We start from the raw sequence: 19,033 nt of genomic DNA on the forward strand, positions 1-19,033 counted from the left end.
TAAGCTGAAAGAATGTTGGGAGCCTCAGAATCAAAAATCTCACAATTTTAGTAAGAACTGGCTACGATGTGATTCCAATTTTATCATCACATGTGTACTACATGTTTCATATGACAAAAAATAAAGGTTACTCACCATCTAAATTGCACATATCGCACTCACCATCCTGGAATAAATTCCAAGGATTTCGCCCAAAAATTCTCATTTTATGACGACGGCTGCTTTCAAAACATTAACCATGAAATGCCAAATGGGCGTCAAAATAAGTAGACCCTTTGGATTTGAAGGAATTCCAGAGAATCTTATTCCTTATATTCAAACTAATGATTTTCTTGATAATTTATCAACAGGTAACTTTAGGTCAGCAATACATTTTTTTCAAGAACTCACTATGAAAAAAACAGACGAAAACAAATTTGATGAGAGTTATATAAACTGTGGATATAGACATATTCTCTTTCTTGCAAGAACCAAAGAATACTCCATGCAAATTTCTATGTTGATCTATGCAACAAACTTGTTTCCACATTTGGTCATGGCCTAGGCAAGAAGCTCGAAAACAAGTTTTTCAAACATATCAATAAAAATAAGGAAAAAAGGTCACATCGCAAGAATACAAAACAAGTTGAAAATGAAAATCGTGAAGAGTTTGATAATTTTTCATTACTTACACCAATTTTTAATGATGATTTACGACAGCTGATTTGGATATCACAAAGAATACCACCTGAAGACAGTAGAAAGTGTATTGTTGTCCACAGAGAACATGTATGGGCTGCTAAAGCTGGGTCATTGCTTTGTTTAAAGTATTTTGTCGAACAAAAGAATGCAGATCTTAAAATACTCGAGGGCTTTTCTACTTTAAATCGAAATTCAATGGCATTCGCATTGTTAAATAATGATTTAATGATGGTAAAATACCTTTTGGAAAGAGGTGATAAGTAATTTTTATACATTATTCGGGTGTTATCAAAGCGAATATGCATATAAATATGCAATAAAAGACGCAGACCAAGAATTCGTTGATTATGTAGAAGAGTATACGAGAGCACACCCATATTCACGTGAATAAAAATATGTTATAACGCGAATTATAAAGAATCTAATCATTGATTTTATTAAAATAAAAATTGAAAAATTATAATTATGGAATAGGAAATACTGCATATGACTTAAAGGCATATAAAACTTATCAAAAATCAACATTGGAACTTAAATCAACATTTTTGTTTCAAATTATTTTTGTTCTACACTTTAAACAAATAAAGCAAACTGTATAAATAAATAAAACATATAAAAATATTTACATAATCAAAACAAACAAGAACTGTTACCATCATTACCTTCTTCAATCAGAGTATCCTTTTCATTTCCTTCATCCTCGTTCACGCCCAAATTTTCTTCGTCATCGCCGAACACCAAATCATCCCAATCTATACAAACATTCATTTTTACCAAAAATCTCAATTGCTCAGCCATCACATTTCTTGCCGAAGCTTCTTCTTTATTTTCCTCGATAATTTTTTTCGGTTGAATTTGTATTTGATTTTTTTGTTTTTTATTATTAATATTCGACATCAATTCATTATTATTATTAATATTCCCATTCATACTCACGAAAATTATTTCATCAAACACAACATTTGATTCACACATTGGACATTTAGCATAACCTTTTGCTATGATCTGCTCGACGGCATCAATTAATCTAAAAGCACAATCTTTACAATGTACAGTTTTCACATATGGATCATGTCCATCTATTATTGTATTTCTTTTCTTTGCAATATCACTCACAATTTCTTCCGATGTTTTCAACTCAACGAATCTAATCACAAACCATGTTAAAAAATTATTCATCTTAAAATTAGTGAATTGTATATTAATTTGTTGTTGTGTATTACTCCCATCCGTTAACATGAAATAATGTTCATTCGTTCCATATTGATGACAATGTATTTCCATATTATCAAATAACAACTTACATATCGGATATTGCTCCGGCATTTCTTCATTAGCACATATAAATGTACCAATAGCAATATATTTCTTTTCTTTGACACTTAATGAGTACTCAAATCCATTGTAATTGAGTGCAACATTTCGATAAACAAGTTTGCAGCCTTTTGCGGGATTGAAAATGGGAGGATATGGGACTTCTTTAAGTTTTTGGCACATCGCTGGCGATTGAAGTTGTTCTGCAAAATATAACACATAACTAAGACTGTTTGGTATTGTGGAATATAATTGGACTACAAATTTAATAAATTGCTTTTGACGCTCTTCGCGCTTCTTACTATGAGGACACCCAAATAATCGAAAAAGAAGATCAACTTTGTCTTCCCCAAGATAAGATAAAATGGCATTAAGCTTTTGTATGCTCTCTGGAAATAAAGTTGACGCTGCATTGTTTGGTGCTACATTAGGTGGTTGAGTTGGGTTGGGAGGTGGTTGCTGCTGTTGCTGTGGTTGTTGTTGTGATTGCATCATCATTTGAGATGATGCTTGTTGTGGTGAAATCATGGGAATACTTGCAACTTTGGGGGCAGCTTTGGACCACTTTTTGTTCTGTGGAATTTGTGAATGCATAAATGAATACATTGGATATTGATTTTGTGAAATAGGACGCGAGTGACGTTGTTGTCCCTGATATTGATACTGTTGCTGAAGGACATTGACTGGAATTTGGTTAGGTGGTACTGTAGCATAAGCAATACGTTGAGGATTTATTGAGGCTTGACGATTTTGCATATTCATCTGATTTGGATATTGCATCTGTAGTGGGACTGCATTTGGGCTCATTTGGACAGGTTGGGAATTTGGTGGATACCCAATATACCCCGAATTCATTCCAATGTTATTGCACTTTTATTTAACGTATTATATATATATATATATTTAGGGCACCCTCAAAATACATAGTCAGCAATTCAATTGAACTCTTCATAAATGATCATTTTAAAACTTAATTTTAATATTGTTCATCAATTTTTATTTTTATTTTTATTTTTTTAAATTTAATGCAACAAAAGAATAATTACAGAAAATTAATTTTAATCTAAAAAATTAAGCAAAGTATTTCGATTGAAGTTCTTCAGGTATGACTCTCTTATCGTCTGGTACAGCGTCGAATATTACAAATTCTCTTTCCTTCTTATCATTAATTTTCAAAACAGATGCGACGTTCCCAGAACGATAGGAATAATTTGGGGCGGACCAAACCGTTACGAGCTTTTCCTCGTTGAAATGGTATTGATAACCTTTCATAACAAGTTGATGTGCACGACAAATAAGTTGAAGGTTATTAATGTGACAAAATTGATTTGTTATTTCTTGCCCAAATAAGTATCCAGCTCCACGTGAGTTTGGAGCCCATTCTTTGACATTTTCGGGATCACTCCATGTAAGATCACAAAGTGGACCTTTCATTGGAAGCTCAGCTCGACGGTTTAATAAAGGAATTTGTTCAACAAATTTGATATCGGGTGATAATCCTCCATGTGTACAAAATATGTCGGTGTCAACCATGGCTGATATTGGAAGAAGATCAAAGATTTCGTTGAATCGCTTCCATGGTCCTTCATGGCCAAATCTTGATTGACATTCAATGTTAAAGCCATACTCATGATTAACATCACGACATTCATGATTTCCACGGAGAAGATATATATTGTTGGGATATTTGATCTTCAATATAGCAAGATAGCAAAATGTTTCAACAGAGAAAAATCCTCGATCAACATAATCTCCAAGGAATAAATATCTATTTCCTGAACCAATTCCACCAGATACACGGAACAACTCGAAGAGATCAAATAATTGCCCATGAATATCACCACAAATAACAATCGGGAGTGGAAGCATTAATAAAGTTGGTTCTTGATATAATATTTCAGCTACCTTGTCAAGAAGCAAGAGTACTTCGTTTTCCTTTAGGAATTCGCCTTTTTCAATTGTTTCCATCCATTTATCTAATTCCATATTGCAACAGATTTGCTGTATAAATGTTTCAAAAAGTGGGAAATTGAGTAAAACCGAAAATGAATATTTTTTTCCAATCATCCAAAACAATAACATGCTAAGATCACAACATTTTAGTATATCAAATTGCTCAATGATCGCAATCAATTGAATTATCTTGGTAATTTTTATTGAATATTCATATTCACAATTAATAATACATGTATTTATTGATTCAAAAAATTAAGTTTAAACATAAATACCATCAAGGTGTAATGACAAACATAATGCTATAACTCAAAATCATCGTTAAGTTTGTTTAGAAAATTGTTCTTTATTTAAACGGTCACATTGATGCTGTTTTGTTTGATGTAATTTCATATTGCTATGCAAATTGGATACAAAGCGAAAGCTAAAAAGAACAGAGGGGAGCAACTTCGATGCGTTGATACTGAGACAATTTTTCAAGAAAATGAAGCATCAATCAATATCTTACAAAATTTAGATTCTTGTTTTTCGAATCAAATAATTGATGCATTAATGAAAATAAGTGAGTTAAAAGAGCAAAATGAAATGTTATGTGATCTAATTGATTTTCAAAAATTACTTATCAAAATTTTAAATTTTTCAACTGATGAAGTGCCAAACGACTTAAAAATGTTTTGCATTTATCAAATAATGCAAATCATATATCCAAAGTTGGACATATTTTTTAAAGAATCCATTGATAACTTTATTGAAATTAATTTAGAAAACAATTGTAACTATATATTTCTCATTAATTCCATAAAAATTTTGATATTAATCATACCTAAGATCACAGGAATTAATTCACAATTCAAACATGTTATCTCATTAATTAACAAACAAATTAATTTACAAACTAAAACACTATCAATTGAAGAAACGTATACATTAAATGAATCATTTCTTCGTCTTATTCATAACTATATATTAATTCTCCACAACAATGACGAAATGAAAAAGATAACAATTTATGTATTCCATAAGTTCAAACAATCGAAGAACATGACTATCATCAAACAATGTTTAAATATATTCCATAACATATCATTAATATCATTTCCAATCTTTTATGAGTTATGTACTGAAATAAATTTAATTGAAGTTATAATGTCGTTTTGGAACATATACATTCCATACTACAAAAAGATTATTCCAATCATCAAAAACATTATCTTAACCATAAATGACATTAACTTCATACGGAGATACAAATTCATGGAAAATTTAATAGGAATAACAAACAAAGAAATACCTGAAAACGTTTTTATCGAAGTATTACAAATTATAATTATTATGTGCGAAAAGTTCCCGAAGTTGATTAACGTGTTAATGAACTTCAGAGACTTTTTGGTGAATGTCGAATCTTTAGTGACATTAAATTCGTTCTCTTTCGCACAAAACGTTTGTAAATTGTTTGTGCTGATCATAAATTCGTCGGCCGCTAATGGCCAAGTTGTTGTGAATGAATTTAATGCAATTAAACATTTGATGAATATGCTATGGAACGGAAACTTAGAAATGATAAAAAACGTTTTTAACGTTTTCATAGAGATATTAAATTACGATAACTATCATTTGTACTGCCAAACAATGCTGAGCGAGGGGATAATGGAGCTGCTGGACGATGACGACCTGATACCGTTAACTGACGAAACGTTTGAATTGAATTTGAGGCTGCTCCAAATCGTTGAGGAAAACCGTTAACGTTTTTCATATAACATTTCGTATCTTCATCAATAAAAACTGATTTAATTTTTGTTGTCTTTCAAAGAAGAAGACAAGCGACGGCCGCTGCGGGAATTGAAGTGCAGTGCTTAGCAAGGGAAAAGTTCCGATTTCATATGAAATAATCGAAAACCGCAGAACTACAGACCAAACATATTCTCAGTTTCGACGCCGATCAAATTGTATTGAAAAATTCGGTTTTTAAAGATTGAAAGAAACTTCATTTAAATGCAATCAACATAGCTTATATGCCTCTATGTAGTGCACCTACCTGTTTGTGACTATTTTTCCACTTGAGGAAATTTAGCAAACCGGTTTTCGTCGCTCGTTTGGAGTAAAACTGATGAATGCTGATGATCGTTACGGTTTAATAATCGATATTTCATGAAATATCGTTTTCAGTGAAAAGAATTTCAACATGATGAGTTCTAACAAAAGTTGCATTTCTCTGGAGAAATCGTTGAAAAAAGGTCAAATCGTTGAAAAAAGGTGGTTTTCAATATCTGACTTCAGAAAAAGTTCAATTCAGTATAACACAAAACTTTTCCAAAATGCTAGCAAGCAAGCTTGATCGGCAACACAAGCATTTGAAAAAATTCATCACACTCGGTTGCGTTTAATCTTTTTTATTTGTTTTGTCAGTGCAAATGAAACTCCTGACTTTGTTGTTAAATGTGAAGACAACCATATTGTTCTCAATTAGACTGGAACATTAACACCACCAAATTCAACATATACAGCTTATTCAAGTCCGAATGGATTGAATTGGAGACCTCTTAGTGCATTTGATTATAATACAACAACAAGTATTCGAGTATATCCATATGACGAATCGTCTTGTTATGAATTTCATTTTGATACAGAGGACATTGATAAAAGCTGTTTTCCTTCATATGCAATGCTGAAAGCTTGGATTGAAGGTGCCACATATTACAGTTCTAATGTTGGAAATAGAGTTGATGGTTTAGGTTATAACCCTTATACTAACGAATCAATCATTCATGTTGATCCAATTCCTGTAGTTGATTTCAAAAAACTCACATTCGAACAACTGAAAGAATATGATACCATTGTTATTGGATTCATGGATATTAACGGAGGTGTTGAAGCTGTTCCAAGTGCTGAAATGCTTCAATACCTATCAGAATACATCGATCTTGGCAATGGTGTTTAACTTGGGCATAACACTGCTGGATATTATTTTGGAAATGATAATAGTTATGGAAAATTTCTCAAAAATTTGGTATATTATTAGGAACTGATGAATGTTGATTCATCATATTGTTCAAGTGGAACATTATCAACACGATGGTATCGATATTATAGCGATGAAATGCGAGTAATACAACGTGGCTTATTAACTAATTATCCATAAAAATTCCAGATGGAAATTTAACAATTAACATAACACATTCAAATAGTAATGTCGCGGTTGGTGATGTATGGATGGAATTAGGTGAACCAATTTATTTTAACATTGAAGTGAGCTCCGATTATACTGAATCGAAGAATTATGTATTAAATCTTAGTGGATATGATGAATTAAGATATGGAAATCCTTTTTATTATTCAACAACTTATATGAATACAGCTATGATTCAAATTGGTCATCTTGGCGGTGTTGCCCAATTATATGAACGAAAATTACTTGCAAACACAATATATTATTTATATTAAAGGACTCCATTACTTTATATGTATGATAATTCTGTTATTACTCCTATATTAAATTCTTCTTATGTACAACGTATTGATAATCAAAGAAGTGTTGAATTATTTACTAATAGTATTGTAGACACAATATATTATAAAGTAATTGGTAGAAATTCAGATTGAATTAAAGAATATGAGAAAAATATTAATGAATTTATATTAAAAACATATGCAGAAGAATATTATTATATAATTTATAAAAATGAAAATACAATAATTACAAATGAAAATTTAAACAAATGTTTGAAAACTAATAAAGTTATATCAAAAATTATGAATGAAGTTTACATTCATGCTGCACCAATTGATAATTTTGGAAAAATTGGTGAAACAGTACATTATTTCATGGAAATAAATCCAACAAATACATATACTATAAGTAATACATATACTGAAACAAATGCATTCATACAAAGTAATACATTTACTGCGTCATATGATTTAATATCAAGTTTATCTGAAGTTACAGTTTTAACCAATGTTATATTATCACATTCATATATTTTAACTTCTTTTGAGTCAATAACATTAACACTTTCTTATCACAGTTATTATATCAATTCATTCACACAAACATTAATAGATTCACAAGAGACTTATCTTATAATGAGTTACATTTATTATGAATACACAGCATTTGCATATACTACGGAATTCCGATTTTATTCGAATTTCTTTACAATTTCAAATGAAAGTATTCACAACAATAGTAACAACAATATTATTATAATTATCGTTTGTGTTGTTATCGTATTATTATAATAATAATTTCGATATTTGTTTATGTTGTAGATGATCCTCTTGCAAATGACTTCAATGACGATGATTTTGTTCATCTTTGATGAGAAAAGTGTCGGAATTGTATGCTTTATATCATAAGAAAAATATTTTATCGTATTGGCAACATAACGTGTTTTAGTTTTGTGTGATTATCTGGTCGATACGAACCATCCATTTTCAATTATAACGTTGTATCTTAAGTTTTATTTAATTTTCCTTGTCAACGACTTTAATAGAACTCATTTAATATTTGTTTAAAAATGTTTTAAGGGAATTCCAAAATTGGTGGTTAAAAAACAATTTTCTCACCAAACTTAGAATTATAATACTATCGAAAGAAAAAAAGGTGTTTATTTTATCTAATATAAGTATATATGAAAAATGCTTAAATATTGTTTGAGAAGTTCTTTTCATTTCATTCACAAAAACAATCCCATCTTATGATTTAGTTGCTTGAGTTTTTTGTGCAAGTTTGATATCACGCACCATAATTGTAACACGGTTTGCATGAATAACGCAAAGATTTGTATCTTCAAAGAAGCCAATGATTTCACGAAGAGAAAAAGTGCCTTGTTACAATAACTGGTGTTGGATTACATATCTCATTAGGACAGAGTGATTTACGAGGAGTCTAACCACAGTAGATTTACTGGCTGTTTGTTTTGTACGTACTCAGGTAAAAAAAAACTTCCCGCCGTATCATATTGTAAATTTAAATAATATTAGGAATTAACATTTAATATTTATTGGAATAAATCGCGATTTCTAGTAAATATAAAAACTGACCGTTTTTCATCATTTTTTTGAGCATCTGTTTTGCTGAATCTTTTCATTGATCAATGACACTACATATTTTAATTGCTGTTAAACGACTTATGAAAAAAATTCCAAATTTTTTTTGAAATTTTACATTATTAAATGTTATATAAAACAAATAAATATTTTTAACATTAATATCAATTCCTTCTTGTTTAAGAAGTAATTTAACAATTTCTATATAACCTTTTGAAGAAGATTTAATAAGTGCTTTTTCATATAATTTAAATCAATTCCAAATATTATTTAGAAACATCAAATTATTAAAAAATATTTTAAATAAAACAAATAAATAGTATTAGCATTAATATCAATTTTCTTGCTCAAGAAGTTCTTTAACTATTTCTGTATGACCATATTCAGATGCATACACAAGTGCTGTATCAAATAATTTAAATAATTTCCAAACATTATTTTGAAATATAAAATTAGATAAAAAAATAATAAATTAAACAAATGAATATTTTTAGCATTAATATCAATTCCTTTATGTTCAAGAAGTAATTTAACTATTTCTGTACAACCAGTTGAAGATGCCCAAATAAGTGCTGTATCAAATAATTCAAATAATTTCCAAATATTATTTTGAAATCTGAAATTATCAAAATAAATATCAAATAAAACAAACGAATATTTTTAGCATTAATATCAATTCCTTCTTGCTCAAGAAGTAATTTAACTATTTCTGTATGACCATTTTCAGATGCCATCATAAGTGCTGTCCAAAATAATTTAAATAATTTCCAAATATTATTTTGAAATAGAAAATTATTAAAATAAATATTAAATAAAACAAATAAATATCTTTAACATTAATATCAACTCCTTTATGTTCAAGAAGTAATTTAACTATATATATATTCCCTTTCCAAGATGCATACATAAGTGCTGTCCAAAATAATTCAAATAATTTCCAAATAATATTATGAAATATCCCAAAATTATTATAATAAATATTAAATAAAACAAATAAATAGTTTTAGCATTAATATCAATTCCTTCTTGTTCAAGAAGTAATTTAGCTATTTTTGTATAACCTTTACAAGATGCTTTCATAAGTGCTGTTTTAAATATTTTAAATAATTTCCAAATATTATTTAGAAACATTAAATTATTAAAATAAATTTTAAATAAAACAAATAAATAGTTTTAGCATTAATATCAATTCCTTTTTGTTCAAGAAGTAATTTAACTATTTCTATGCTGTCATTTAAAGATGCATAGATAAGTGCTGTTTCAAATGATCCATAATTGCAGTATAAAAATATCAAAATGAAATCTAATTCATTCAGATAAACAGTAAAAAAGTTTGGTAAATATCGCTTGTGTTAACATAAATATCATTTTGTTCAATAAGCATTTTGAATATCTCAATATTATTATGTTGTGATGCCCAAATAAGTGCTGTTTTAAATGATCTCAATTAATTCCATACATCATTAAAATACACCAAATTTTAGAAAGATATTTTAAACATAACTAAAAAACATTTCTTGCATTAACATTAATTTCTTCTTGCTCGAGAAGAAATTTAACTAATTCAATATTCCCATATTCAGATGCAACTATAAGTGCTGTATTAAACAATAACAATAAAAATCAATTATTTTAAATAAATCCATTTTCCACGGAATTAACATTAAATATAAATATTTAATATCTTTAACATTTACATTGATTTTCTTTTGTGTTATAAGATATTTAACTAATTCTAAATTACCTGATTTTGAAGCTGACACTAAAGCTTCATTTGGTATTTGAACTTCTTCATTAAAGTATTGAACAAGAAATATATTTCCATTCTTTGCTGCTTCATTAATAAAAGAATCATCGCTTTCCATTCCTTTATCTTTGAAATATGTGAAAAGTTCATAGTTATTATGGATGATACATTCTCTTCCAGTATATACACAAGATCTTGTGTCTAAAATTTCGTTTTCATGAACATATTGCATAATATCATAGCGATGGAATTCAATTGCTGGTAAATCTGCATATTCAAATGATGAATGATTTTGTTCACATATATGAACTATCTCTATGTTTCCTCCAGCAATTGCATATTTACCTGTATTATCTATTTTAGCACCATTCATAAGTAAATATTTAAAACATTTAACTGATCCAAAAAATGCTGCATAATTAATTAATGCAACATTTTCTTGGTTAACGAATGAACATCGTTCATAAAGTGATGGTTCAATTATTTGATTAAAATTAAAATTATCTCGTGATGATATTTCTTGAAGTTTTTCTTAATCATCATTTTCGCAATTTCATTTGGATTAACACCTTCTTTAATTAGTTGCTTATGAAGTTCAAAATTATTCTTTGATAGTTCTTCATATTTTTCAAAAAACCGTTTTGAATAAGGTTGAACAAGACAATTTTTGAGCTCATCTAAAGTTTTGTATTGTGCAAAATAAAATGACATTTTGCCTTTAAGAATTTCATCACTAATAATATTTTTCTCATAGAGTTTTTCTAAAAGATAATCTGCTTCTTGCGTTGTTTTGATAAGAAGAATATGTGAAAAAATATCAAAAATATTGTAATCATTTTTAAATAATTCTTTTTCTTTTGCTTCAACTGCCTGCAAAAATTCAAAATAAATATTGAAGTCTTTCATCCTAGAAACAAAAGATGAATAAACAGAATGACAAAGACAAAATTAAAAGAAATTGGTAAATTAGTATTAAAAAGATCTAAGGTCATTTGAAGATCACTCAACTTGCTTCTTTCGTTCATGTTTAATGTGATATTTTGGAGAGTTTTTAACATATGCAAAGGTTCGTTTTCTTGGTTTCCATTGGTGATCATTTGATTTAATGATTTACATAAAAAGTGCTATGATTTAAATTAAGCCTCAATTTTATATAGTTTACATTGGAAATCGTTCCGCATCAGGATACGAAATGATTAATTTTTCTTCACTGAAAATCGACCTTTTTTAATCTTATTATACATTAATTGTTGAATTATATTTAAATAATTTAACATTTTCTCGAATGCATCATATGGTAAAAATGTTTGCTTCGAAATTTCAGATTTATTTTAGCAGTATTAAAGTGCAATTAATAATATTCCAAATTTTGCATTACATTTAATATTATTTAAAATTTTGATATGAAATTTTAATGTACATTAAGATAAAGTAAAATCCCAATACAAAACAAAATTTACACGAATTTTTCTGTGGTTTCCTTCTCAAAGCCTTTATTGATTTTCAGTAATAAAACACAAAAACGTTTTAAATTTGAAGTACCAATGTCATTTTGATGTCAAACACATAAAAATAAAACATGTTCTGTATAAATTAATAATAATAGCATTATATAATAATTATTCTAACCCTTATTGTGAGGTATAATTCAACACTATTTTTAATAAATTTATGTATTTTGTCCACATAAAAACAAATAAAACACCGTGAAATAACCCTTGTAATGAAAGTTTTCAAATTATATATAATATTTTGAAGCATTTGAAATTATTGGATAAGCTCCTCACCTTTTGCTTACGTTTTGAACTTTCTTTGTTTTCTATTTCTTGAGCTTTTTCCATAATGAATTCCAATGGTTGCTAACCTACGATAGAAAAGTGCGTTTTTGACACAATTTTTTTCATTCAATTTTTTTGCCATTTATGAAATAAGAAATGACTTCTTTTAAATCTGCTCACGAAGATTATTCCAAAGCATTATTTTATATTAGTAACCCTTACTCTTCGGCTATGTGTCAGGTTCGTAACTCTGCTGTTACAGAACTTGATGAATTAAAATCCTTATTTAATATTAAAAAGACACATAATCCTAAACATATTTCAAACACTGTTGATAGCATACGCAACATGACAACACTTTCTCTTTCATCTCATCAACATCTAACTGAATGCAACAATTTGATTGAATCATTTTTAATATCTCATCAAAGCACTTAGCATAGCAAGAAAAATGTAGTAAATAAAATTTTTATTTATTGACTAGCTGTCCATTTTATCAAACTTGCTATTATTGTCGAAGATGGCAAAGCAGTTCTTGCAGGCTTCAACACATTCAGCTGCCCTTCCTCTGTAAAGTTAATGACGTGTAAAAATCCCAAAGCGTTTTGTTTCCACATTTCATTTTTTGTTGAATTCCCCACCAAAGCCAAAATACAGTTTTCTAACCTAGAGCCGAAGGCTACTGGGGACGGGTTTTTAGGGTCTGGTGTTTCCATTTTCATCAATATTTGATCATGTCGATTAACCAATGGACCTAAACTAAATAACCCAACATTTTCTTTTGATATCAAATGGTTCGTTGGTAGTAATTCAGGTGAACCATCTCCATAAAAATATTGTTTTATCATATTATCGCGTATTACATTTTTCATTTCTTTGCTTAGAGGTATACACCCAGAAATCATTGGAAGATTTTCGATAGGAATTTGTGGGTATTTGCGTCGAATTTGATGATGTAATTTGTCATTTGCTAATACGACAATTAATGATACTCCAAAAGATTCAATAACAGAATCAAGACTACTACTAATACACGGGGACGTAACAGATGGAAAATCGATAATTACCCCACCATCAAAACCTATTGAATTTTGCCGACGTTTTTGAATATGTATTGAAAGCTCAGCCATTTGATCTACATAAAGCTTTTGACGATCTTCTTGAATTACAGTGTTTCCAAAAAAGTATACAAGTGGATCAGTAAAAGTAAAACCTTTGTTACTGATCAAATCAGTAACTGGCAAGGCACCAATGCAGCCTGGAGGAGAAAAAAGAGCTTGATCGGGATCAGCGTTTACGTAAATTGGATACTTACCGGTGTTTCGCAAAATGAAATTACAGATGCTTTTGCATAGTGATGTTTTTCCAACACCTGGAACACCCACCACACAAATGACTGGCGGAGAGTTTCGGTCAACTTCTGCTTTGACGTTTTCAAGAAATTGAGGTATTTGAAGTGGAGAAATATAGTATGAAATATATGTACCAGATATTTTGACTTTACACCCTGTTTCAAATGAAGTTATTGGAAATGGTTGTTGTTGAAATGTAATAGGGCGGTATGGTAATTCCCAATAAAAGGAATAGGCAAGGCCATCAGAAATTTCGACTGTAACACTATCTTTAACATTCATAAGAAAGCGTAGTTCTGTGTAAGGGGGCAGTGATACGATTTCTATTTCTTCTGTTTCTGTCTTCATCATTGGGATTTGTTTTGGGCGGCCTGAAAACGTTTAATATTAATTTGGACAAATGACTTAACGTCTTCTTAAAATTTACCAAACGATATTACGGTTAACTGCTTTGAATTCTCTATCGGCTGTCCACAAAATTTGCATTAACTCATATAATAAATTCTATGAGTATCATTCAAAAAGTAAAGAATGAAATGGATGAAGTTTGTTGGGATTTGAACAACGAAACTCAAAAATATTAAACCTAAAAACTCATATTTTATTTAATTTCTTCAACAAGTCATATAACAATCAGAAAAGTCATAACTTTGTGTATTCATTTCGGCTTCTAATTTATGTACTGCTCCTCTCATAAAATACGTTGCAGATGCCAACTTGTAGATAAAGGCTGCAGGTGCCCAAAATATTGACAAAGCAACTCTTGAAGCTGTTGATAAGAATCCTTCTAATTCATTTTCTGAAATAACTGAAGTAGCAACGTAATCAGGTACACTACTTACATCTGATACTGGATCCCACCTTTCTACTTGTGAGTACCATTTGTCTTTCATTGCTTGTAAGAATTGTGCTTTAAGTTTGTCAATATTCCGTTTTGCTGTATCTGTCCATTCAACGACTTGATCTAATTGAACATAAATTAGTTCTTCATTGACATTACTTATATTTGGAAAGTCTGAATTATCAACAGATGATTCACTATTAAATGTAACTTTGTTGGAATGACAGTAATATGTATTTCGTTCAAGGTGGTATTTGCCGTTAGAATCTTTTACATATTCCAATTTAGTATATGATCCTGAAACTTGGAGTGTTACTTGTGGATTATTATTTCTTATTTTTTCGTTTAACTCATAATACGCGTTGGGTTTCATGTTGTTTTGCGCTGCTTTGTAAATGCCTGTTTGACTTGCAACAACACTATTAGCAATCCAAAATGCTGCAAACACAACGCATGCTGCAACTGAAAATCCCCAATGGATTGGGCCATTTGCTAAAATTAAGGTAATACCTAATACAAGAGCAACAATCCAAAGGCACCAATGAAGTGCAGGAACTGAAGCTGGCACATCAACGATTGACTTTGTCTCATCATCTTTAGCACTTAGATACTCTTGATGATAAATTCCAAATAAACATATCATATAAAAGAAAAAGAATATTGTGACAATTAAACCAACAATTCGATACCATTTAAAGAAGTACTTAAATACTTTGCCTACAGATGAAAATGCGGATCCAGACTTGCTACTTGAAGAATCTTCATTAATATAATCATTTTGATTTTCAATATTTTGTTCGGGATTATATGTTGGCGCACTATCAGCTGCATAGTCAGGTGTTAGATCGCCAAGAGGCATGCCGTATTCAGTTGGCTTATAATCAGTGTTGCATTGTTCATTCATATAAAAAAATGAAGAAACAATTGGTATTCAAAGGGGTTCTGAAATTGAACAAGAATTTCAAAAGTTAAACACCCATAGACCCTTTCAAAACCCAGGCAACGTTTCTGAAATTAGTTAAACACCCTTTCAATTTTTGGGGAATCCCGGTTAAATGCCATGTAAAGTATTTGAATAACAGCCAGAAATTTAACCCCATTTATGTGAATAACGTACTAAACTGCTGGGAAAAAATCGGCAGTATCGGAAAGTGATGCTTTTTTGTATTGCTTTTTCTTAAATTTTAGTTTAAAACGAGATAATTACTGTTCTTCAAAATGCGACCTGATTATCATACATTATTATGAGATTACACTTTTAATGAATATTCATTTAAAACATTTATCGAGGTGATTACAATCTTCAGACGATCAAAATCTATTCATTTATGCACGATAAAAAAAATTGAATCGGACAATGTTTAAAGGTATGATGGAAGACCTATTGAATATAATCCTTATCCATTCAGTTCCAGTTCATTATTTTTATTAAAAAGGCATTTTGAATGATTTTTGTTATTTTGTAGCAGATAAAAAGTGACAAAAATTGATTCGTTTATTCAAATGGAATATTCCATTCAAATCCGATTGTCACTCCACATTAATGAATAGAAAGGTGTTCAAATCAGTACACACATCTGATAATCAAATTCGTGAGTAAAAAATTTTTTTTACTGAATGCCAATTGGTCAAATTACATTCGCTATTTGCAAATAGTTGCAACTAAATTATTTTTGAACAAAAAGCCGTTTATTGAATTTTACCATTCGATTTGGCTTTGATGTCAAATTATTTTAATTGAACAATGCTTTGATTTTGGGATCAGCACTTTCATCGCCCAAGTGCTTTGATGAGTATTTGATAGCATTGATCAATTCAATTTGCTTTGGTTGATATTCAACCAATAGTGTCATTGCATCTTTAACATGAAACGTTGGCTTCACACCAAATGCACCATTAGGAGAAATGTGATCATATATCAATGTTGCGCCTACAATGCAACGTAAACATAATCTTGTTGGTTCAGAATCAGGGTGATGATTTGTTAAAATACTTGTACAAATATCACACACAGTGCCTAAAAGTTCTAACAATTTTGTATACCCATCTGGCTTGTCTCTATATGTTGATTGAAGCGAATTGATCACTTCGGTTAGCATCGGCGTTGGGGCGGCCCAAAAAACCGTTGACATGTTTGACTTTTCTGTCAAACCGTCCATATCTCCGTCTGAGTTATGAGAAGGCGCATTTCTCCGAAAGAATGCTAAATCATTGATAAGCTTTGGGAGCTTGATTTTAATTTCGTCCATTTTCAATATGATATCAAAGCAACTAACAAAACATTTGATTGTAATCGGCATAGTTTCAAAACCGCCAGTTGCTTTTTCATTCGAAAGTTTAATAACAACATCAACGAGATGACAAAACTTGTTTGATATCTCTTTGGCAAAATCATAAACTTCCATTTGTAATTTGACATTGGGAAGTATTGCATTCCATGCTGCTTCTTTGGTTTCTGGTGATGGGTTGGTAAGGGCGGTAGCAGCTTCCTTTTGACCATCATGATATTGCGAAAATCTTTCTAATATATCTGTTGAAGGAGTAAAAATTGTTTCCTGAAATTCATTATAAAGAGATTCTTCCTGCTCGGTGGTTGGCTTTGCATTTTCGAGATCAATATAAATTTCAGGAAGGGACTTTTTGCCCATAGAGCTGAACAATCCTCCCATATCCAATGTCCACAGTTGTATTCAAAAACATGAACTTTTTCATTTGCCTGAAATTCGGTTTGTTGTTACAACAAAATAAAATAACGATATTGTTTTTTCTGTGGAATATACGGTTTTGGCAAAAATTACCATCAAAACGTGAAAGAAAATACACATAATAATCTACAATTATAATATTTAAACATTGTTAAACATTACGTTAATGTTTCTTAATTTTCTATATTTCGTGGTTTATATAATTAATGGTAATTTTTCTTGAAGATATGGGCTCGGAAAATTCATTGTATATGATTTTTAGATTCGATATATAATTAAATTGTCGTCTATATCTCGTATAAATTAAAATAAATTTTGATTAACATTAATTTCATCTTAAAGATTTTCCTGGAAAATAGAAATTTCTATATTATTAATTGTTCATTAAATGTATTTACTTTAACGTAGACATATTTTTCCAGGCGCGATCATAATCTTGTTGAGACGCTCATTCCGAAGCATACCTCGCTCTCAACCAACAAACACAAACACTATAATTCAATGCTTTATTTCGACTTTTTAACGATTGACAACCCGAAAAATCTCTAAAATCATTGAATTTCTTTTGGGTATAATGAAATTGAAAAGTTTACAAATCTACCTGAAATGTAATCAAAAGTGACTTCCCGAGTGTTCCGTTTGAACGCGGTTTCTTCCGTTTGGAGTTCCGTGTGTGGAAACTTGATGCATTCCTCTGAAAAAGTGATTTTTCAATGGTGCGTTTGATGTTAAAATTTCATTTTTATGGAGTGCATTTCACCAGGCACCACCATAAACCACAGCTATCAAGTCATCAAGAGGATCGGATCTGGCGTCTCAGGGACGGTGTATCAAGCGCACGATATATATTCGCAAAAAGATGTTGCAATCAAAGTTTACTCAGTTGAACACCAGGAAACGTTCAATAACGAGATGAACGTCATCATGAACTTATACAACGACTTCATCATCCGATGCTATGGTTCATTCACAGAAGAGGGCGTTGGTGAATGTTTAGTTATGGAATATGCCGACGGCGGCTCATTACTTGACACGCTCAAAACGTTTCACTCATTACCTGAAGAAGTCGTCAAGAAGTACATAATGTCAATACTCATAGCACTCTCAGAAATTCACTCAAAGAATTACATTCACAGTGACATCAAAGCTGCGAACATACTTATCAAAGATGGAGTTCCAAAGCTAAGTGATTTCGGAGTTTCAAGTACCATCAATGATAACACATTAAAAGGTTCACCGTATTGGATGTCACCCGAAACTGTTTTAGGCCTTCCACAAACAGACAAATCGGACATATGGTCAATTGGCGCATTAATGATTGAGTTACTCACAGGCAAACCACCATTTGCATCACATCCAACGTCAGTAGCGTTAATGTTATTACAAGGTTTGGAAGTACCTGAAATTCCGGAGCACGTATCCATTAATTGTCAATCGTTTATGATGATATGTTTGAATCCGAAAGCAGAGAATAGGCCAACAGTAAGAGAATTGTTATGTCATCAATGGCTTAATGATGACAAAGACGAATATTGTGTTAAGTTTCCAGAAGAATATTTATATGACCTTGAAAGGGATTCATATTTTAATAATAGTTCGTTTGAACTTTCGGA

The 19,033-nt window shown here is 30.2% G+C and overlaps 7 protein-coding genes across 7 annotated transcripts; 2 read left to right on the forward strand and 5 right to left on the reverse strand.

Moving 5' to 3' along the window:
- Nucleotides 1-1,311: 1,311 nt before the first annotated feature.
- On the reverse strand, nt 1,312-2,775 carry GO595_004852 (uncharacterized protein; the record flags this gene model as incomplete). The annotated part of the gene is made up of 1 exon (XM_067918029.1): nt 1,312-2,775. The coding sequence occupies one exon, from the start codon at nt 2,773-2,775 to the stop codon at nt 1,312-1,314; it is 1,464 nt and encodes a 487-aa protein (XP_067774870.1).
- A 291-nt stretch (nt 2,776-3,066) lies between these two features.
- Nucleotides 3,067-3,963, reverse strand: GO595_004853 (Serine/threonine-protein phosphatase ppe1; the record flags this gene model as incomplete). The annotated part of the gene is made up of 1 exon (XM_067918030.1): nt 3,067-3,963. One exon carries the CDS (start codon nt 3,961-3,963, stop codon nt 3,067-3,069), a length of 897 nt encoding a protein of 298 aa, XP_067774871.1.
- A 2,647-nt stretch (nt 3,964-6,610) lies between these two features.
- GO595_004854 (uncharacterized protein) lies at nt 6,611-6,886 on the forward strand (the record flags this gene model as incomplete). The annotated part of the gene is made up of 1 exon (XM_067918031.1): nt 6,611-6,886. One exon carries the CDS (start codon nt 6,611-6,613, stop codon nt 6,884-6,886), a length of 276 nt encoding a protein of 91 aa, XP_067774872.1.
- Nucleotides 6,887-12,995: 6,109 nt separating this feature from the next.
- Nucleotides 12,996-14,222, reverse strand: GO595_004855 (protein CLP1-like; the record flags this gene model as incomplete). Its single annotated transcript, XM_067918033.1, has 1 exon — nt 12,996-14,222. The coding sequence occupies one exon, from the start codon at nt 14,220-14,222 to the stop codon at nt 12,996-12,998; it is 1,227 nt and encodes a 408-aa protein (XP_067774873.1).
- Nucleotides 14,223-14,488: 266 nt separating this feature from the next.
- GO595_004856 (uncharacterized protein) lies at nt 14,489-15,619 on the reverse strand (the record flags this gene model as incomplete). The annotated part of the gene is made up of 1 exon (XM_067918034.1): nt 14,489-15,619. The coding sequence occupies one exon, from the start codon at nt 15,617-15,619 to the stop codon at nt 14,489-14,491; it is 1,131 nt and encodes a 376-aa protein (XP_067774874.1).
- Nucleotides 15,620-16,448: 829 nt separating this feature from the next.
- Nucleotides 16,449-17,363, reverse strand: GO595_004857 (protein FAM49B; the record flags this gene model as incomplete). Its single annotated transcript, XM_067918035.1, has 1 exon — nt 16,449-17,363. The coding sequence occupies one exon, from the start codon at nt 17,361-17,363 to the stop codon at nt 16,449-16,451; it is 915 nt and encodes a 304-aa protein (XP_067774875.1).
- Nucleotides 17,364-18,164: 801 nt separating this feature from the next.
- Nucleotides 18,165-18,934, forward strand: GO595_004858 (Pkinase-domain-containing protein; the record flags this gene model as incomplete). Its single annotated transcript, XM_067918036.1, has 2 exons — nt 18,165-18,836; nt 18,908-18,934. 2 exons carry the CDS (start codon nt 18,165-18,167, stop codon nt 18,932-18,934), a joined length of 699 nt encoding a protein of 232 aa, XP_067774876.1.
- Between the last annotated feature and the right edge of the window lie 99 nt (nt 18,935-19,033).

Source organism: Histomonas meleagridis (assembly GCF_020186115.1).
Source record: "Histomonas meleagridis strain 2922-C6/04-10x chromosome Unknown contig_30, whole genome shotgun sequence".
In the NCBI taxonomy this organism is placed as follows: Eukaryota; Parabasalia; order Tritrichomonadida; family Dientamoebidae; genus Histomonas; species Histomonas meleagridis.